General features: G+C 47.2%; 1 protein-coding gene across 1 annotated transcript in view; it reads left to right on the top strand.

Annotated features, from left to right (window-relative positions):
* Positions 1–16,545, top strand: part of NAV2 (neuron navigator 2) — a gene marked incomplete at its 5' end in the record, with an annotated part of 137,067 nt that overhangs the window by 103,929 nt on the left and 16,593 nt on the right. Inside the window, 8 exons of the mRNA XM_014460859.2 lie at positions 3,133–3,216; positions 3,824–3,935; positions 5,200–5,345; positions 7,627–7,635; positions 8,036–8,208; positions 13,272–13,425; positions 14,430–14,592; positions 15,314–15,414. Of these exons, the coding sequence (XP_014316345.2) occupies positions 3,133–3,216; positions 3,824–3,935; positions 5,200–5,345; positions 7,627–7,635; positions 8,036–8,208; positions 13,272–13,425; positions 14,430–14,592; positions 15,314–15,414 (942 nt within the window). The remainder of the gene's footprint in view (positions 1–3,132; positions 3,217–3,823; positions 3,936–5,199; positions 5,346–7,626; positions 7,636–8,035; positions 8,209–13,271; positions 13,426–14,429; positions 14,593–15,313; positions 15,415–16,545) is intronic.

Here is a 16,545-nt window from a genome sequence, read left to right as displayed (position 1 = left end):
TGGTGCCTCACACAGTGCTGGGCCTTGATTACAAGCTCAGTATTTGGTGATTGTGGTCACTCATGCTCTTTTTTTTTTTTAGCTCTCTTACATTTCTAGAAATCTTCAATTTTCTTTCAAAACCCTAACGTACTAGGCCGTTGTGTGTTTTGTAATCCTTCTTTATCTTTTTTACATCATCCACCATGAGTAATGCTTTCAAAAGAACTTCGGAAATTGATGTGAGATCTGGGTTTTGAGGCTGAGATCAGAAAAACAGCCGAGGTCTTTTTCTGAGGGTGGACTCTTTATGTGGGTCACCATTTGAATCCAGAACCGACCTCCGACCCAGTAAGCCAGGATCTCCTGGTATAATCCAAATATGTGAGATTTAACAGCAGCCCTCCTCCTAAGTTCAGAACTACTCCCTTAGGTAAGAATTACAGCTGTCAATTATTGACCCTTACTCATCAAAAAATAGTAATCCTATATAATAAAAGGGTAATATGCAAATTGTCCCCTCAACTGGGAGTTCGACCAGGGACAGGGCCGGCCCACCAACCACCCAGGGCCCCTCCCCCTGGCCGGCCCCACCCCCGATCCCCACCCCTACCCTGATCGGGGGTGGGGCTGGCCGGACCCCACCCGTGCACGAATTCGTGCACCAGGCCTCTAGTTTACTTATAATGAACTTTGGTTCACTCTTCCAATGACCTCATGCTGCACAGGACCTTGCTTTGGGCCACTGGGACCCTGTTCTCTGTTTCAGAGGAGTCAGCGTGAGAGCCCTGACATTACTATTATTCTAAAAGTGTGTGTTGCTCCTCGCAAGGCCAGTGAATCCAGTATTGTTTTAAAGTAAATATTTAGCCTTACCACACACCACCAGGGTGTTTTATTGTCTGCCATCTCTCCCACAGGCCAAGCTGTGTTTGTTTTTCTAGGACAAACTACTCAGAGCCACCTTCTCGGGTGTTTTTATACCACTTGTGTTTGTTTTCCCGGGAATGTGAGACGGTGCTGGATGAGAAGGCCGTTGTGGCTCTGAACCAGGCTCGCAACAGCCTCAGACCGTATTTTCATAGTTGCGTTCATGACACAAAGTCGGTCCTTCCATTACCCAGCAAAACAAGTCCTGTTTCCTCAGAGCAAATGCAGTTTCTTCCTGAGCTTTGCAGAAACACTTTCTCACTGGCAGTCTTCATGGGGTCAGGTTTTGGTTTTTGTTGGATAGAAGATATAAATGCCCATGAATAGAATCATGGGTGGCAAATAAACAGTTTTGAAATAAATGGAAATCCAGGCATTTAAATGTGACCTTGCCATTCTTTTGCAATGCATGGATAGCACTCATTTTCTTTTTACTAGTACATCCATGTCCTGGCCCGCTTCCTTCATCCACTATGTGACTGTCTTAAATTGGCTTTGGTTTTGCCACATTCTCCAGGGCAAACTAAAGTAGATCTCTTTATTTTAAAATGCAAAGGCATTTTCTTGGTTTTTAAGAGAAAGAGCATGTAATCAGAAAGAAACTGGCTAGTCCACTTAGCATTTTTATTACCAGTAGCCCTGCTCCCTGCCAGACCCTATGGCTGTTGGAAAAAAGACTCAGCGGTGATCTTAGAGACAATCTTATCTTCCACCATGGTTTTCGCTTGATGAGGTCTGGTGATAGAGGCCTCTGACTCACTCCTCAAATCTCTCCTCCTTAAATTCCAGTGTCCACGGGCCCTCCTCCCAGCCCAGGGCAATGACTCCTCCCCCACAAGGTTGTATCCAGCTCTTACTCTTCACTGTGTGCATCACCCATCTTTTCTTCTAGAATTTTCCCACATGATCAAGTCTTAACTTCTCCCAAGACTCTCAAGTATCCTCCTCATTCCTCTTGTAACGCTCAGTGTGTCCACCCACCCCTCTCCGAGGACCCTTTCTTGATCTCCCTATTCCTATGTTCTTATAGCATTTTTTGTCATTTTCTCATTCCCAGGCCTCTTCCTTTCTCGCTCCCCAGTATCCATTCATTCCTGTGTTTCACACTTCCTTAATAGTTTATAGACCATTTCCATTTACATTGTTTCATTTAATGCTCATAATAACACTGGGCAGAAAATATAGCTCCCATTTTATGGATGAATAAACTGAGGCCAATAGAATTACATGCCTTGTCCATTCTTTATTCTTGGTTTTAACAATGTTATCAGGATCCTCAGTCAATCAATCAATATATCACCTGCTGCTCTGTGGAAAAAGGAAGAAGGTTTGGTGTTGGAACACAAAGTCGCATCTTCCCCTTGAAGAGGGTTGCAGAGAAGGGGGAAGATAGGAAAACATCACATTTCTCAATTCTAACATACACTTTTTTTTTTTAACATTTTAACATCTTTGAAAATTGGATGCATATTTTAATTATAATTGGTAGCATTTTTAAGAATGTCTTAGTAATATAGAAAATAATGATGCAACCGATGCCATTATATTCCTCTAACTGAGGTATATTAGAGTGCAGGGGAGCGCAGGAGAAGGGCATAATTCCCTGGGGATCAGGGGAAGGGCTCTCTAACTAAGGAGGTAGCAGATGGGCCTTTCAGTGGCTTTTTATTAACCAGGATTATAACAGGCAAAATATGCCAACCACTTTGTCCATTCATCCTACAAACACGCTCAGTGTGAGCCTCTGCGGTGAGCTTGGTGTTTGATGAACAGAAGGTTGTCCTGCTGTGTAGTGGAGACATGAAGCAGCAGTCACAAGAGCATGTGTATTTTTGACTGTGATACAACAGTCCATTGTGCTTTTGAGGTGGAGTCTGAGGAAACCAACCCCATCGGGGGTTTCATGACAGCGTGAGCTGAGATCTCTTGAGAAGGATATGCAAAACTTAGTTAGCCGGGGAGGCAGCTGGGGGTAGAGCATCCCAGGCAGAGGGCAAAGCATGGATAAAGGCCCTGAGGTGGGAAGAACCATGAGGCGTTTGAGACACAAAAGCTAGAATAACTGTATCCCAAAGGGTACTGGGCAGTGGGGCTCTATAGGCTGAAGAATTGGGCAGGGGATAACGCATGTGGCCCTCTGAGGGTTTCAGTCTGTAAGGCTGGCACTGTTTAGGCATGCTCACCTTATAAGGTAATGTAACAGGGCTGTGTCTCTCCCTCCAGGCTCACCTCGTAGCAGCCTTTGAACAGAGTCTTGGAAACATGACAATCAGGCTCCAGAGTTTGACCATGACGGCTGAGCAGAAGGTAAAGCAGAAAGGATGCTTTTTCCCCTCCCTCCTTGGAGTGAACAACACACCTAAAAATAGTATTCTCTTTCATTCCGGATAATTGTATAGATTTTAGTGTACTTCTTGAATTGTTAAAGAGTAGGCATGTTGAGTGAAAATACGACCTAGATGGAGAAGTGGTACATGTATCAGGGACAGATTGTCATGGTCCTATTCCTGCTGGTTTCATGGCTCAGATACCTATGCTGAAAACTAGCCCAACCTCCTGTTTGAGACAAAGGTTTTTTTAGAACTCCTGTATTCCCTATCACCCTCTGTTGAAACTTGTACTTCAGTTGAACTCTATACAGTGAATGATTTTTTAATATATTTTTTATTGATTTTAGAGAGAAGGGAGGGAAGAAAGAGATAGAAACATCAATGAAGAGAGAGAATTATCAATTGGCTGCCTCCTTCATAACCCACACCGGGGATCGAGCCCACAACCCAGGCATGTGCCCTTGACCGGAATCAAACCCAGGACCCTTCAGTCTGCAGGCCGATGTTCTATCCACTGAGCCAAACCAGCTAGGGCTACAGAGAATAATTTTAGAACAACCAGTATTTTTTTCTCTACTCCTCAGGATTCAGAACTGAATGAGTTAAGAAAAACCATTGAGTTGCTAAAGAAACAGAATGCAGCTGCCCAGGCTGCCATTAATGGAGTAATTAACACTCCGGAGCTCAACTGCAAAGGTAGGAACAGAAACACTGCCTGCCTGCCCCTAGGAGCCCTCCCCTGACAGTGAGTGATGCAGCTCCCTACCCGAGGCTGGGTGTCCTGTCCGTGGACAGGGCCTGGGAGGCAGATACTTCATCAGGTGACTTTTGCCCTCTGGGGAGGTAGCTGTTCCATCTCGTCCTCTTCTCTGATGTATCTCAAAAATGGGAGAAAATGTATTTCTGTTGGCAAAGTGTCACAATATTTCATAGCCCTTATCTTCACGAATGCTTTGATGTTTCCATACTGATGTAGGACAACCTGAAATGAGTTCATCTCATGTTTGTCCAGTAAAATATTTCTGAGTGAATTGCTTTGTCTGTGTGTCTCCTAGTTGGAGGGCAATGTGGACGTGAGGATGAGTTCCCTCCTGCAGTAATGGCATTAACAGTAATAGGAGAAGTCATAGTGATAGCGAACATTTATGAACCACTCACTGTGTTCTGAGCGTTGTGCTCAGTGCTTCAGTTATGTAATGAATGATCTCATTTTTTTTTCCACAACCCTTACAAGTGCTACCCTGGTCCTCTCCGTATGGTGCTGATGGGAACATTGTTTCAGAGGCGAGAGGTGATCCTGGAGTAGTTAGAAGCAGAAGTGGGACTAGACCCGTCTGTCTGACTCTGAAACGATGCTCTTAAAAACCAGGCTGCAGGTGTAGTTCTGTGCTCATGAGGAAAACTGTCTACAGACTTTATTTTGGAATCACTGACACTTCAGGCAATGGTATTCCTGGTACCACTGGTGTTTCAGACATCAGCCTTCCTGAGAACTTGATGATAGAGTTGATATGGGAAGGTTAGGAGGAGCTGGCCAGGCATAGTGGAGGGAAAAGAGCATTCCAGGAAGAGGGAATAGCGTATGGAAGGTTCCTGAGAGGAAAGGAGGCTAGTGCAGTGAGCAGAGGAGCACTAAAAACATAGGTGACTACCGCTGCATTTCACAAACTCATTTCCGTGCCTGTCTAAAGCTTAATAGAGCTGGTGTTGGGGGGATTCTCTCTGAGCCTCCCCATATTTATGTAAAGTGGAGAGAGAGTATGCTCCTGTTCAATTGACCAAATGGTATAGCACCTACCTGCTCAAGGGCCTTAATACTATCCATGAGGAAAAGAAGGTGATGTCTAACAGGAATCACCTAGTGGTCCTCAGGTGTGTGGATTTCGGTGTGAGGTTATTCCCTGGGACAAAGGAATGGGCTCGAGGCAGCAGCTGCTGATATCCCACCTTGGGTCTGCAGGAAATGGTACCTCCCAGTCTGCAGACCTCCGCATCCGCAGGCAGCACTCCTCCGACAGCGTGTCCAGCATCAATAGCGCCACCAGCCACTCCAGCGTGGGCAGCAACATAGAAAGCGATTCAAAGAAAAAGAAGAGAAAGAATTGGGTGAGTGTACATCCAAAGACTCTCATGCACTGACTATCAGTGCCAGTCTCAGAACCCAGGCTTGCTCTTAACTTCAGAACAAAGACCTTTGGGAGTAGATCCAAAGGAGTGGTTTGTGGATAGGTTTCTACTGAAATCAATGTTGTGCTCAGCCAAACACTAGGATTTACGAAATCACCACCACCTTGTAGTCTTTCTGTGTTCATGAGACTTTATGTGAAGTACTCACCTCTCATTTCATATGTGTCATTTCTTCCTCATCACGTGTTGGCCAGAAACCTGCAGGTACTAGCGCAAATTTACTCTTAAGTGGTTTCTTAGTTCCAAAGTATTTTTTGGAGTGTTATCCCTAATTATCCATTGTTAATCATAATCCTTATCTATTTATTTACAATATTGCCCATGGTAGCCTTAAACCATCCTTCTCTTTGAGAAATTTTGACGATGGCCTGTAAGTGAAAGTTGCATAATGGTGATGTTAGCAGTAAGTGAACGGTTCTGATCTTGGGGTTTATACCTCAAAATGTCAAGTATAATAGAAGAGTCCCCATGCAGTGATTCTCCGTGTTTCCACGATCCCAATGAGCTCCTTGACTGTCTGTACAGAGGCATCTTGAACAGTTTCTCCCATTCTCCTGGGGAAGTCCCACTCCTCTCTCCCGACTAAGTCTTTAGTTCTGCTGTTGAGGCAGCAGAGTTCTGATGGACACTCGCTGCTCCCTGTCTTCAGCCCAAGTTGACCTGACGTTGGCCAGTCCTCAGAGGGCCCCATCTGTCCATGCTGACAGCATCGTGTTTTCACAGTAGCTTTGGTGTCCTCATTCACTCCATACACTTCTCACTCATTTTGTGTCATCTTGGATGGTTGGCGAGGTCTAGGAATAGAGTAGTTAAAGATTTAATCACTTTGGTTACTGATGACTTGTGCTGCAGCTAAAAGGCTGGTTTCGTGTGACCCTCTCATCATTCTGATGGAATTTTTTTTTTAAGTTACTAATGGCTTTTAGTCAACTCATTTGCTAGAGCTAAACAAATAGAAGTAATTCATGTTGCTGTTTCCAATATGCTGTTGAGAAATATGGTCTGATTTGATTATCAAAGTGGTGAGAGAGGATTCTTTTCTATGAAAAATCATGACTACTCATTTTCTTCAGTTTAAGAAATAAAACTTATTTATTTTGCTTTAAAAGTTATTACTCTTGGTTATCATTGCAATTGAGGAGGATGGATAATTTGCATCCTCAGATAATCCCCAAGCTTAACTCTGTCTAAATTTTGTAATCTCTTCCACCTGGCATTTCACCAGAGGTAGAGGCAAAGGTTTAGGTTGATGGCTTATGTGCCAAATCCTTCTGCTTCCATAACTACTCTCTGGAAATATGACCAGAAGTAAGAATAAGAGGGGAATGGGATGTCAATTCGCCCCCAAGCTGGACATATAGTTTGTTATAGATGAAACATTAATGGAAGAAAAATTCCGTTAATTGTTTCAGAATGGCCCATTTCTGAATTTCTCAATGGCCAAGAAAGCCCCCAGACTATGTTTTCAGGAGGAAAGGGGACTTTCTGAAAAGGAGATTACCTTTTAAAAGATCTTATTTTGGGGCCTTGAAAATTACATGCTTACCATGGCTCTCAGAGAAAACATTGCACTTTAATTCCTTATGTTCCCATTAGAATTCTCAGATCCATATCATGGTTTGGAGAATTTGTGATATACCAGCTTCTTTTTTCCAATATGGTTAATAAATTTCTTTAAAATATCCATTTTTAGTAACACAGTGGGATGTCTAATTCCCTGCTTATTATGTTATCTCATGTATATATAAGGACAGCAGGAGCTCCTAAATACATATATCAGAGAGATATACAGCCATGTTGGGACCAGTGCAGTAGTACAACTACCCTTTGTTGCTGAGGGAAAAGAAAAGACATGCCCCCCAGAAAAATTAAGGCGTTAGAGAGATGACTGATGAGAGACAAAACGATGATCAGCACAAGAAGGTGGGGGCAGTCATTTCAACCAGACAGAGAAGCTGGAAGAACTCGGATTGTAGGGACTTCCAGACTCGCTATCCTTTTCCTTGCGTAATGGAGGAAGGTGCCCCTTATGCTTTGAAAGATTTGTGATCTTACTGGAAACCTCCTCTGTGTGTGGTGTTTATAATTAGCCATGTCGTGTCTGAAAAGTCCAAAGCTTTCCCTGTCACTGGCTTTCTCTGTTAAAAATTGTCTTTTTTCCTTCCCCTTCCCCATTTTTTGCTTGCATTTTCTCTGGCAGGTCAATGAGGTAAGCAAGACTGTTAATATCAGATACCAAGCTAACCCATCCATTGATATGACTAACCTCATCCGCATCCGTCACCATGTCTGAGCATCCTGCTTCGTTGCCGTGTAACCTCATCCTCCCGACATCACCTGCTGAGCCAGGCTCTGTCTTGCTGTTGGCATCTAGTCTTGACCTGAGAGTAGGCATGGAATGTTACCCACAGGGCCAGTCCTTCGAGCTGTCCACACCAGATAACTCTTCTTCCCCTAATGCACTGATTGGAGAGAGCTGTTGGGAACCTTTTTCACAGTGGGAGGAAAACGTGGGAGAACTAATTGCTCTTTGGTCTGCATGTCCCCGTTTTGCATAGGCCTGAGTGTTGGCCGCGGCCCCTGCCAGGCTGACGGTCTTGTCTATTCAGTTACGCAGCTCCTTCAAGCAAGCGTTCGGGAAGAAGAAGTCCCCCAAGTCGGCGTCCTCTCATTCAGACATCGAGGAGATGACGGACTCTTCTTTGCCTTCCTCACCAAAGTTACCGCACAACGGCTCCTCGGGTTCCACGCCACTGCTCAGGACCTCCCACTCCAACTCCCTGTAAGTCTGTCCGTCGGAGTCAGATGATGTCTTTGGCCCTTAGGAACCTTCTCAAATAGGAGTGACTGGGAGACTTGCTGTGATACCTCTGCTCCTTGGGATCCTTGATGTCTTGCCTTCATAGGACTATGCATGTCCCTTCAGTGATTTAAAACTGGAGAGGCTGAAAGAGAAAAGAAACAGGTTTTTGTTCTGGTGGCCACATCACTGTGGATAATTAGTAGGTTGGCCTTGGGTGAGTTGTTTAATATCACTTTGTTTCCATTTCTTTATCAAATTGGGGTAATAGTTGTCTACTCACTCTAAGGATTGAACAAGATAAATGGATACACGCTGTGATGAGGAGATGGTGTTATAAGCATTGGCAGTGTTAGCTGAAGTTCTGGTTCTTTAGGGTGACAAGGCTTAGCGTGATTACCCTTTTCTTCTTTGATCATAATTTGTTGTTGACTCTCAGAGATCACTCAGAAATTGGAAGTTTAAAAAAATGGAGAGGTTCAGTGGCAGTTCTCTTTACCAAAGGGTCTATATTTTGTAAAATGACTCATCACCCTGAACTCCCCTCGTAAGTTTAAAATGAGTGCATTTGTTCAGAGCTCTTTGGGAAAATAGCTGGTTCTCTTAAGTGAGACACGTGTTTGCTCGCTCGGCCTTAGTTTAGGCCAATGATGGCGAACCTATGACACGCGTGTCAGAGGTGACACGAGAACTCATTTTTTTGGTTGATTTTTCTTTGTTAAGTGGCATTTAAATATATAAAATATATATCAAAAATGTAAGTCTTTGTTTTACTATGGTTGCAAATATCAAAAAATTTCTATATGTGACACGGCACCAGAGTTAAGTTAGGGTTTTTCAAAATGCTGACACGCCGAGCTCAAAAGGTTCTCCATCACTGGTTTAGGCACTGTTCCACTTGGTGACTGGTTACATAGAAGGGACCAGTCATCTGCTCTCGCCCAGCCAGCCTCCCATGATTTCCACTGAGCACTCACTGGTCATAGTCCATCTAAAAACATCCTGTGCCCCATCTAAAAACATAGGCCCAGATGCTAAGGGCAAGAACAGGTCAGGAATGGCATGGGACAGAGGCAGGTGGGAGACCCAGGTATCCCCTTAGAAGGTGGCCCAGCTGGCTTCCTGCAGCAGTGAGAAAGATGCCCCTGCCCCTTGGGGCTGACTTTTGTTAGAGACCCGGTCAGGAGAGAAAGAATTGAATGAAGCTCAGGTCGTCTGCAAGGACAGTTGTCCACAAGATGAGACAGTGCCTCAAATGGCCACTGAGCTGGAGTGAGACACCTTAGTTTCTTCATTGGTGAAAACGGGATTTGTTACATCTACCTCACTGGATTCTTGTGGGGGCCAAGTCAGACACAAGGAGCCTATGGTGGAAACAGGCCTGGGGGTCTGAAAAACAGGGGGATGGCGAGCGTGGCTGCCACATGATGGGCAGGGAACCAAGGCCACAGAGGTAGGTGGGGCCTCTTGCATGTGAGGCTTTGAAGTTTGCATCTGATTTCATATGATGGGTAGATGTTGGAGAGTTTTAAGCAAGAATGTGAGATCTGAAATAGTGTTTTGCAAAGATCAGTCTCTGCTTTGTGAATAAGGAATATATAGGGGCAAGAGTGGAGGAAGGGAGATCACATACGAGGCTGAGAGTGCACTCCCCCTCGTCCACTTCCTCTCCTGTGAACTCTCCAGTCACCTTCCCCACCGCTAGCCTGTGCCCTTGCTGTGCCCTCTGCTGGTGCACTTTTCCCCAAGAGACTCCTTTCCTACAGGTGTCTGCTCAGTGTTATCATAAGGCCTTGCCTATGCACCTTGTAAAAAACAACACCCCCGCCACCATCCCCTCTCCCCGCTCCCATTTCACTTATTACCATTGCAAATATCACCAACCTGTTATGTACATTCTTCTTGGTTATCTTGCTTTGTCCCCCACCATCCCTCCACCACCACCCAAAAATCTACGGGCTAAGCTCCATGGTTGGTTTTGCAGACATTCAAATATTAGGTGGAATGAATGCGTGACTGATGCTGGTGGGAGTCCTGGGTGGATTGAGGATATATTCTGGAAGAGGAGTTGGAAGCACATGGAGATGTTTGAGATGCCCAGGAGACAGTCACCTGGAGATGTCAACCAGCCGAGAGTTCGCGGAGGTATAGACTCGGGAGATGTAGGCTCATCGCTGGTGTTGAAAGCTGGGAAACTGGAGGGATTCTCCAAGGGGTTGAATGGAGATGGAGAAGAGCAGGACAAGGGCTGAGCTCTGGGTCCCTGACATTTGAAGAAGAGAAAGTAGAGCAGCCAGTGAGGTGGGAGGAAACCCAGGAGCAGAGAGAAGAAGCTGTTTGGAAGCAGGAGCACTAACTGGGTCCGGTGCTGCTGGGCGGCCAATAAGATGAAGGAGAGTGGCGGTGTTGCCCTCGGCCATGCAGGGCCCCCAGACCATCTGGAGAACTCGCGCTCCAAACCACTTTCCCACAGGGATTGGGCGGGGCAGACTCAGCTCTCCAGCGCTTTCGGACACCCCACAGCATCCATGCACAAGGAGAGGTTTGTTTGTTTTGTTTACTTTTCCAAAGGCAGAGAGCAAATGCTTTCTCCAACCTTGAAGGGTTTGTAAGAATGTGCAAATCTAGACATGAGAGGGGGTTCAAAGAAGAAACCAAACGCGGAGGAGTCGGCACTCAGCAAAGGCCCTACCCCGTGGGCGACAGGAATGGCGCTGTGGGAAGGCAGTTTCCCACACTCGAGGCGTTTAAAATTAGGCATGCCAACAGCCTGCCTTCCGGACAAGACAGCGGGAATGTGCTGGAACAATGTGTGGAAAAGATATACATCTGGTTGCTTCAGGAAGTGGTTCCTGAAGTGAACAAACTTGTACTGAGTGCCTGCTGGGTGCAGGGAGTGAACCCACGGCGCTAGTGTGAGAAGGAACCGAGGCGGCAGGGCTCCGCCTCGAGCAGTAGGGACAGGGGCCACTCTCGGAGCTGCTGCAGACCTTGTTTTCACCATCATCTCTGTGTTGTAGGCCATCGCTCTGTGTGGCCTTGCAGTGTGTGTTTCTGAGAACCGGCCCGTGTGGAGGGAGCATGGGAGGGCCTTGTGCAGACCTTCTTCACTTTGGTTCGCTGCCCTTTGCAGAATCGTTGGCCGAGCTTCGCAGTTACCCAGGCTCTATATTCCACAGAGTTGGGTGGGTGCTGAGAAATGACTGTCTCTTGCTGGGACAGCTTTCTAGGGAAAAGGTACAGACCACGTGGAGGAGACTGGAGCAGAGTGCCTGGCTGTGGGTACAGGCGGACCAGACTGACCCAGCGTGAACCAAGGCCGACTGCTCTCTGCCGTGAATGGGAGCCTTCGAGATCTGTGCATGGTCTGGCTGAGACCAGTGTCGCAGTGGAGTTGAGTTCAGACTTTATACTCCATTTGCATTGAAAACTATAGTTCCCCCTGCAAAACTCCCAAACCAAAAAAAAAAGAAGAAAAAAAAGCATGACTATAGTTAAGTCTTACTTACAAACCCCAGCTATTCACAGCACAGAGCTTAGGTGGGAAGCGATGGTCTGAATTCTAAAGATATTTTGTCTCTCTAGCCCCATTAGTCCCAAATCTGTTGGCCTTGAGTCTCTCGTAGGGAATAATTATAACATTTTCAGGAGTTCTTTGGAGGTTTCAGTAGATTTAGAGGCGGAGAAGTTTCCTTGGCTGCTGACAACGCTTAAAAATGGGAGGTGGTTTTACTCTCTTTGTATCTCTCCAATCAAAATAGTTCAGGGTCAGGCCAAGAAACCAGTAACAAAAAGATTTGGCTGTTCAGGTGTTAATTTTCCTTCTAGCCTTTCTGCCCCCGAAGTACAGTTATATCTCTTTAACGATTATAAATGGTTTTTCTTTGGCAATTAGCATTTCCACACCCTCAACCACTCTTACAGGTCAGGTTTTGCTTGGCCCCAGATCCCATCCCTGTGTTTTATGGACGGGCTGCGGGATTGTTTCTGCAGAGACCACATGTTCCCCATGCCTTTCAGAGATAATCAGCTTCAGCTTTGTAACTGTATGAACTTGGGGTTGTTTGGTTTTGTTGGTTTTTTTTGTTTGTTTTGTTTTGTTTTTCTTCTTCTGTCCAAAAAAGTCAAAGCTTTCTATTCTGGATCGCCCCTCACTCCAAACCCTCTGATCTTTGAAATCAACAGAGCTTGTTTTTAATAGAACCATCTTTTCTAGCATTACAATTCCTCCTGACTTTTATGATCTTCCACTTTGGGATGACTTGCCGGGTATCTGAAGAGCAAACTTAACTAAATCAAATAAGGAGCCCAGCCTAGAAGGACCACCTTTTAAGAAAGAGGGACTCCACAGGGTCCCACCTCCCTTGAAGGGGGTGTAGCTGGGAAAGACAGCCACACTGCTGCATACGTTTCAGTTACAGCTTTGACTTCCATGTCACATGGTCCTCTCTGCTCTCTAACCACCTGAGATGCTGCTCTTCCTTGCCAGGAGCTTGTTAAGCAGCACTGGGGGCAGGGGAATGAAAGAACGTTGCTCTCTAGACACATAGGGGGGTGGGTTTTAGTGGCTAAAAACATCCACTGGTATCTTTCGGTTTCTTCCTTTTTATGGCAAATAAAAATCACCCCTCAGCTGCCTGACCCTGGAGTATCTAATCTTTAAAACAGACAGTTGACCTCGTTTCTCTGAGTGGGTTTAGATCTCAAGGGCCATGTGGTGTCATTATAGGGGCCCAGCTGTGTACATATTGGCAGGGGTGGGGAGTCAAACTCGCAAGGTTACTACTCCCCTTTGCTGGCTCTGTTTATCCTTAGATTATTGGAATTTTGCTAAAAGAAACACACAAAACCGTTCTGATTGCCAGAGCTCCACAAAGATAAGAATGTAGAGAAGCCATAAAAATCTGTGAATTTCAGGGGCTTTTGGTATTGTAATCTCCAGGAAGCATGGGGCCGCTGGTTACGGGCATGGGCCAGGGGTCAGTGGAGGCCAGGAAGGAAGTGAACTCAGGGCACCTTTGTCAGTAATATCCCTCTTTCCCTAGCATTTCGGAGTGCATGGATAGTGAGGCGGAGACGGTCATGCAGCTCCGGAATGAGCTGAGAGACAAAGAGATGAAACTGACGGACATCCGCCTTGAAGCCCTCAGCTCTGCACACCAGCTCGACCAACTCCGGGAGGCCATGAACAGGATGCAGGTGAGCACCCAGGAGCACTGACGGAGCCCAAGGCTATCTGGGAAGGATTGGCAGGTGCCTGCTTCCTGCCACACCCCAAGGCCACATCAGAACCTGGTGGCAGCCCTCTGCTCTCCTAGTCTCTTTCTCTTTACAGTCAGTTCTTCCCACAGATTGCTAAAAAATATCAGAGAACCCTATCCCTCCTTTGTGTGAGACTTCCAGTGGCTCTGCTGTTGCCTCCTGGGTGAGTCGCAGTCTCCTTCACCTGGCCTTCAAGGCCTTCTACAGGATCTTGTCACTCTCAACCCCCCACTCACCATCACCAACTCTACTCTTCAGACTCTTCTCACCAGCCAAAGAGAGCCAGTCTCTGCCCCCTTTGCATGCCAGGAAGTTCTGTGTTATGGTGTCCCTCCACCGGGATATCTTTCTGCACAATCACATGGACCCTTTTCTTAAGGCTCAGCCTGAGGCCTCTTCCTCTGCAAAGCCTTTCCAGGTCCTGTAGGTCTGTTCTTACAACCCTCTCATCTTCTGCCGCAGGTTGAAGGCATTTGTGTCTTCTGAGCTATTCTTTTTTGCATCCCTTTCTCTGGGAATGCTTAGCACATAATAGGTTCTTTATAAATATTCATAGAATGAAAGATCTCTGCGGGTTCTTCTAAATGGGACCCACCTCCCCCACCCCCGTCCCCACCGCCACCCCGGAGAGCAAATCTGTCAAACCCAGAATTGCTCAAACTTAGATACAACTCCTTTTCACTTACCACTCAGACTTTGGGGAACATTTCTGAAGCCTTTCAAAGACCAGCTCTCTGAAAGGATGGACCCTGCCCTGCCCACAGGTCTGTGTATGCAGCAAAGGCAGCAAACACTGTGAATCCCTCTGATGGTGTAACTGACTCTGCCTCGGCTGGGCTACCCACTGAATCCCTGCAGGGGACTTCCAAACCCCTCCTCCAGAAAAGGCTTGCTCGCATTCCCTCCACCCAGTCAATGAGCTTCTCTTTTACACTTTGCAGAGTGAAATAGAGAAGCTGAAAGCTGAGAATGACCGGCTAAAGTCAGAGTCTCAAGGCAGCGGCTGCAGCCGGGCGCCCTCCCAGGTGTCCCTCTCGGCCTCCCCGAGGCAGTCCATGGGCCTCTCCCAGCACAGCCTGAACCTCACTGAGTCAACCAGCCTGGGTGAGTGGGTCACAGGGCTGGGGCAGGACAGGCCTGCAGCCGGCACCCGGTCTCTAAGCCAGAGCCCCAAGATAAGCAGCTCAACAGATCAAATGGGGAGGCAGCAGGCGTGTGTGCACTCGGGGTGTGTGTGTGTCTAGGCGTGCGTCTGCTACCAACATGAGCCCAGCCGTTAGACTGCTGTCATGCTTTGCTCCGGCACCTCAAGTGCTCCAAGCCATGAGCTTGGCTCCCCCCGCCCACCATGCTGACTTCTGTTTGATCCATTTTAAGAGGCTGACCTGCGAGTTGAACGCTGCATACAAACCCCACGGCAGCAGCGCCCACTTGGGGCATGGCTTGGTCTGTGATCTTCCGGCCTGCGGGCTGGATTCCAGGCTGGCGCAGTAATTATTGAACATGGTCTGGGTTTTCTCTGTAAGCATACGGAGGCTGACGCTTTGGTTTCTTATCCATGACGCTGCTGTTGCTCTTTTGGTTGAGTCTCCCTCGCACTTCCATTTGGCAAGGTACATCGTCAGCCCGCTGATTCCTTGGTTGGTCCACCGTTGGTTTCTGTGGTTGCATTCTCATTGCGCCCCCTCCCCTCCTCACCACCCCTACATCCCCCACACCCCGACACCTGGTTTGTCCCGCTGCTGTGCCGACAGGCAGCGGGGGTGTCGGGAGGCCGGCTTTGCTGCCCCATGTGCCTAAGGCTGTTGATGTTTTCCATTCGCAGACATGTTGCTGGATGACACTGGTGAATGCTCGGCTCGGAAGGAAGGAGGCAGGCATGTTAAGATAGTTGTCAGCTTTCAGGAGGAAATGAAGTGGAAGGAGGTTAGTTGGATCCCTTTCCCCGCTCTGCCTGCCTTTCCCCAGGTAGCACTACCTAGCTTAGCGATTTCTTCATCAAACCCTATGACCTCAAGCACCTAAGGGGATTTGGAAACACTAATGCTTTCCTTAACTAACCAGAATCCCAGCAGCATATTGACACAATTGACGTGAGAGAATAGCCCTGCCCTCTCTCGTTTGGAAAGTCTAATGAAGAGTGGTCCCACCTTCACTTTCACGCAACTCACTAAACACTAACGTCACTCAGCAATGGCTTTTCTGGATGTAATATGTCTTCAAAGCAGGGCAAAGGCCGCTAAGCACACTTAGCACAGAAGGCACAGAAGTCAGCTGACTGAGAGCACCAGGTTTATGCAGTTGTTAGAGGCTGTGCTGCAGTGGAGTAGACACCGAGGGACACAGGGGGCTAGTGCAGGGAGCACACAGGTGGCTGAGAGTGAAGGGTGGGACGTCCTGACTCACCAAGGCTGGGATGTGGAATCTGAGTTTTCTGGTACTTTCGTTCTCTTCCAGAGTCTCAGGAGGCCATGTCCCCAGCAGGGACTATTCTGAGGTAGAAGTGGGGTTGAACATCAATGTTGGTGTTTAGCCAAACTAATCGTTCACAGGCCTGTGACAGTGAGGCAGAGACCCCAAGGAAGGTCAGCTCTTCTCCCCCTCGCTCCACAGCCCGTTTCAACTTGGGCTTCGGCTGCAAAAGAAGGGAAGATATCGTAAAGCACCCATTGATTAAATCCAAGTCATGCTGTGAATGACCATCTCACAAATAAGTGGGCCGAGGCTGCATGAGTCACTAAGTCCCCTTCAGTTTTTATGTTTGTTAGTTCCTAGCATTCCAGCCAACGTGTCCCTTTTAGTCCCTGAGAGCTGGGAAACCTGTAGTTCCCACCCAAGCAAAGCGTCTGCAGCCAGACCTGCCTTAGCCAGGGGTTCCACTTGGTGCTGGCTCTCTAGTCTCAGGGAATTTGAGGGCTGCCAGCGGCTCTCACATCATTCAGCCCAGAAAGCAGCTCCAATAGCGAACTCCAGTTTCAGAGCCTCGCTGGTGGAGTGATGGACTGCCAAGGGGGGAGTTCATTCTTAGAATACATGCAGGTGATAGCTGCGAATGTG

Source organism: Myotis lucifugus, unplaced genomic scaffold, assembly GCF_000147115.1.
Source record: "Myotis lucifugus unplaced genomic scaffold, Myoluc2.0 scaffold_143, whole genome shotgun sequence".
Taxonomy (NCBI): Eukaryota; Metazoa; Chordata; class Mammalia; order Chiroptera; family Vespertilionidae; genus Myotis; species Myotis lucifugus.
The sequence above is the reverse complement of the archived record's forward strand: the minus strand, read 5'-3'. Positions and strand labels throughout refer to the sequence as shown.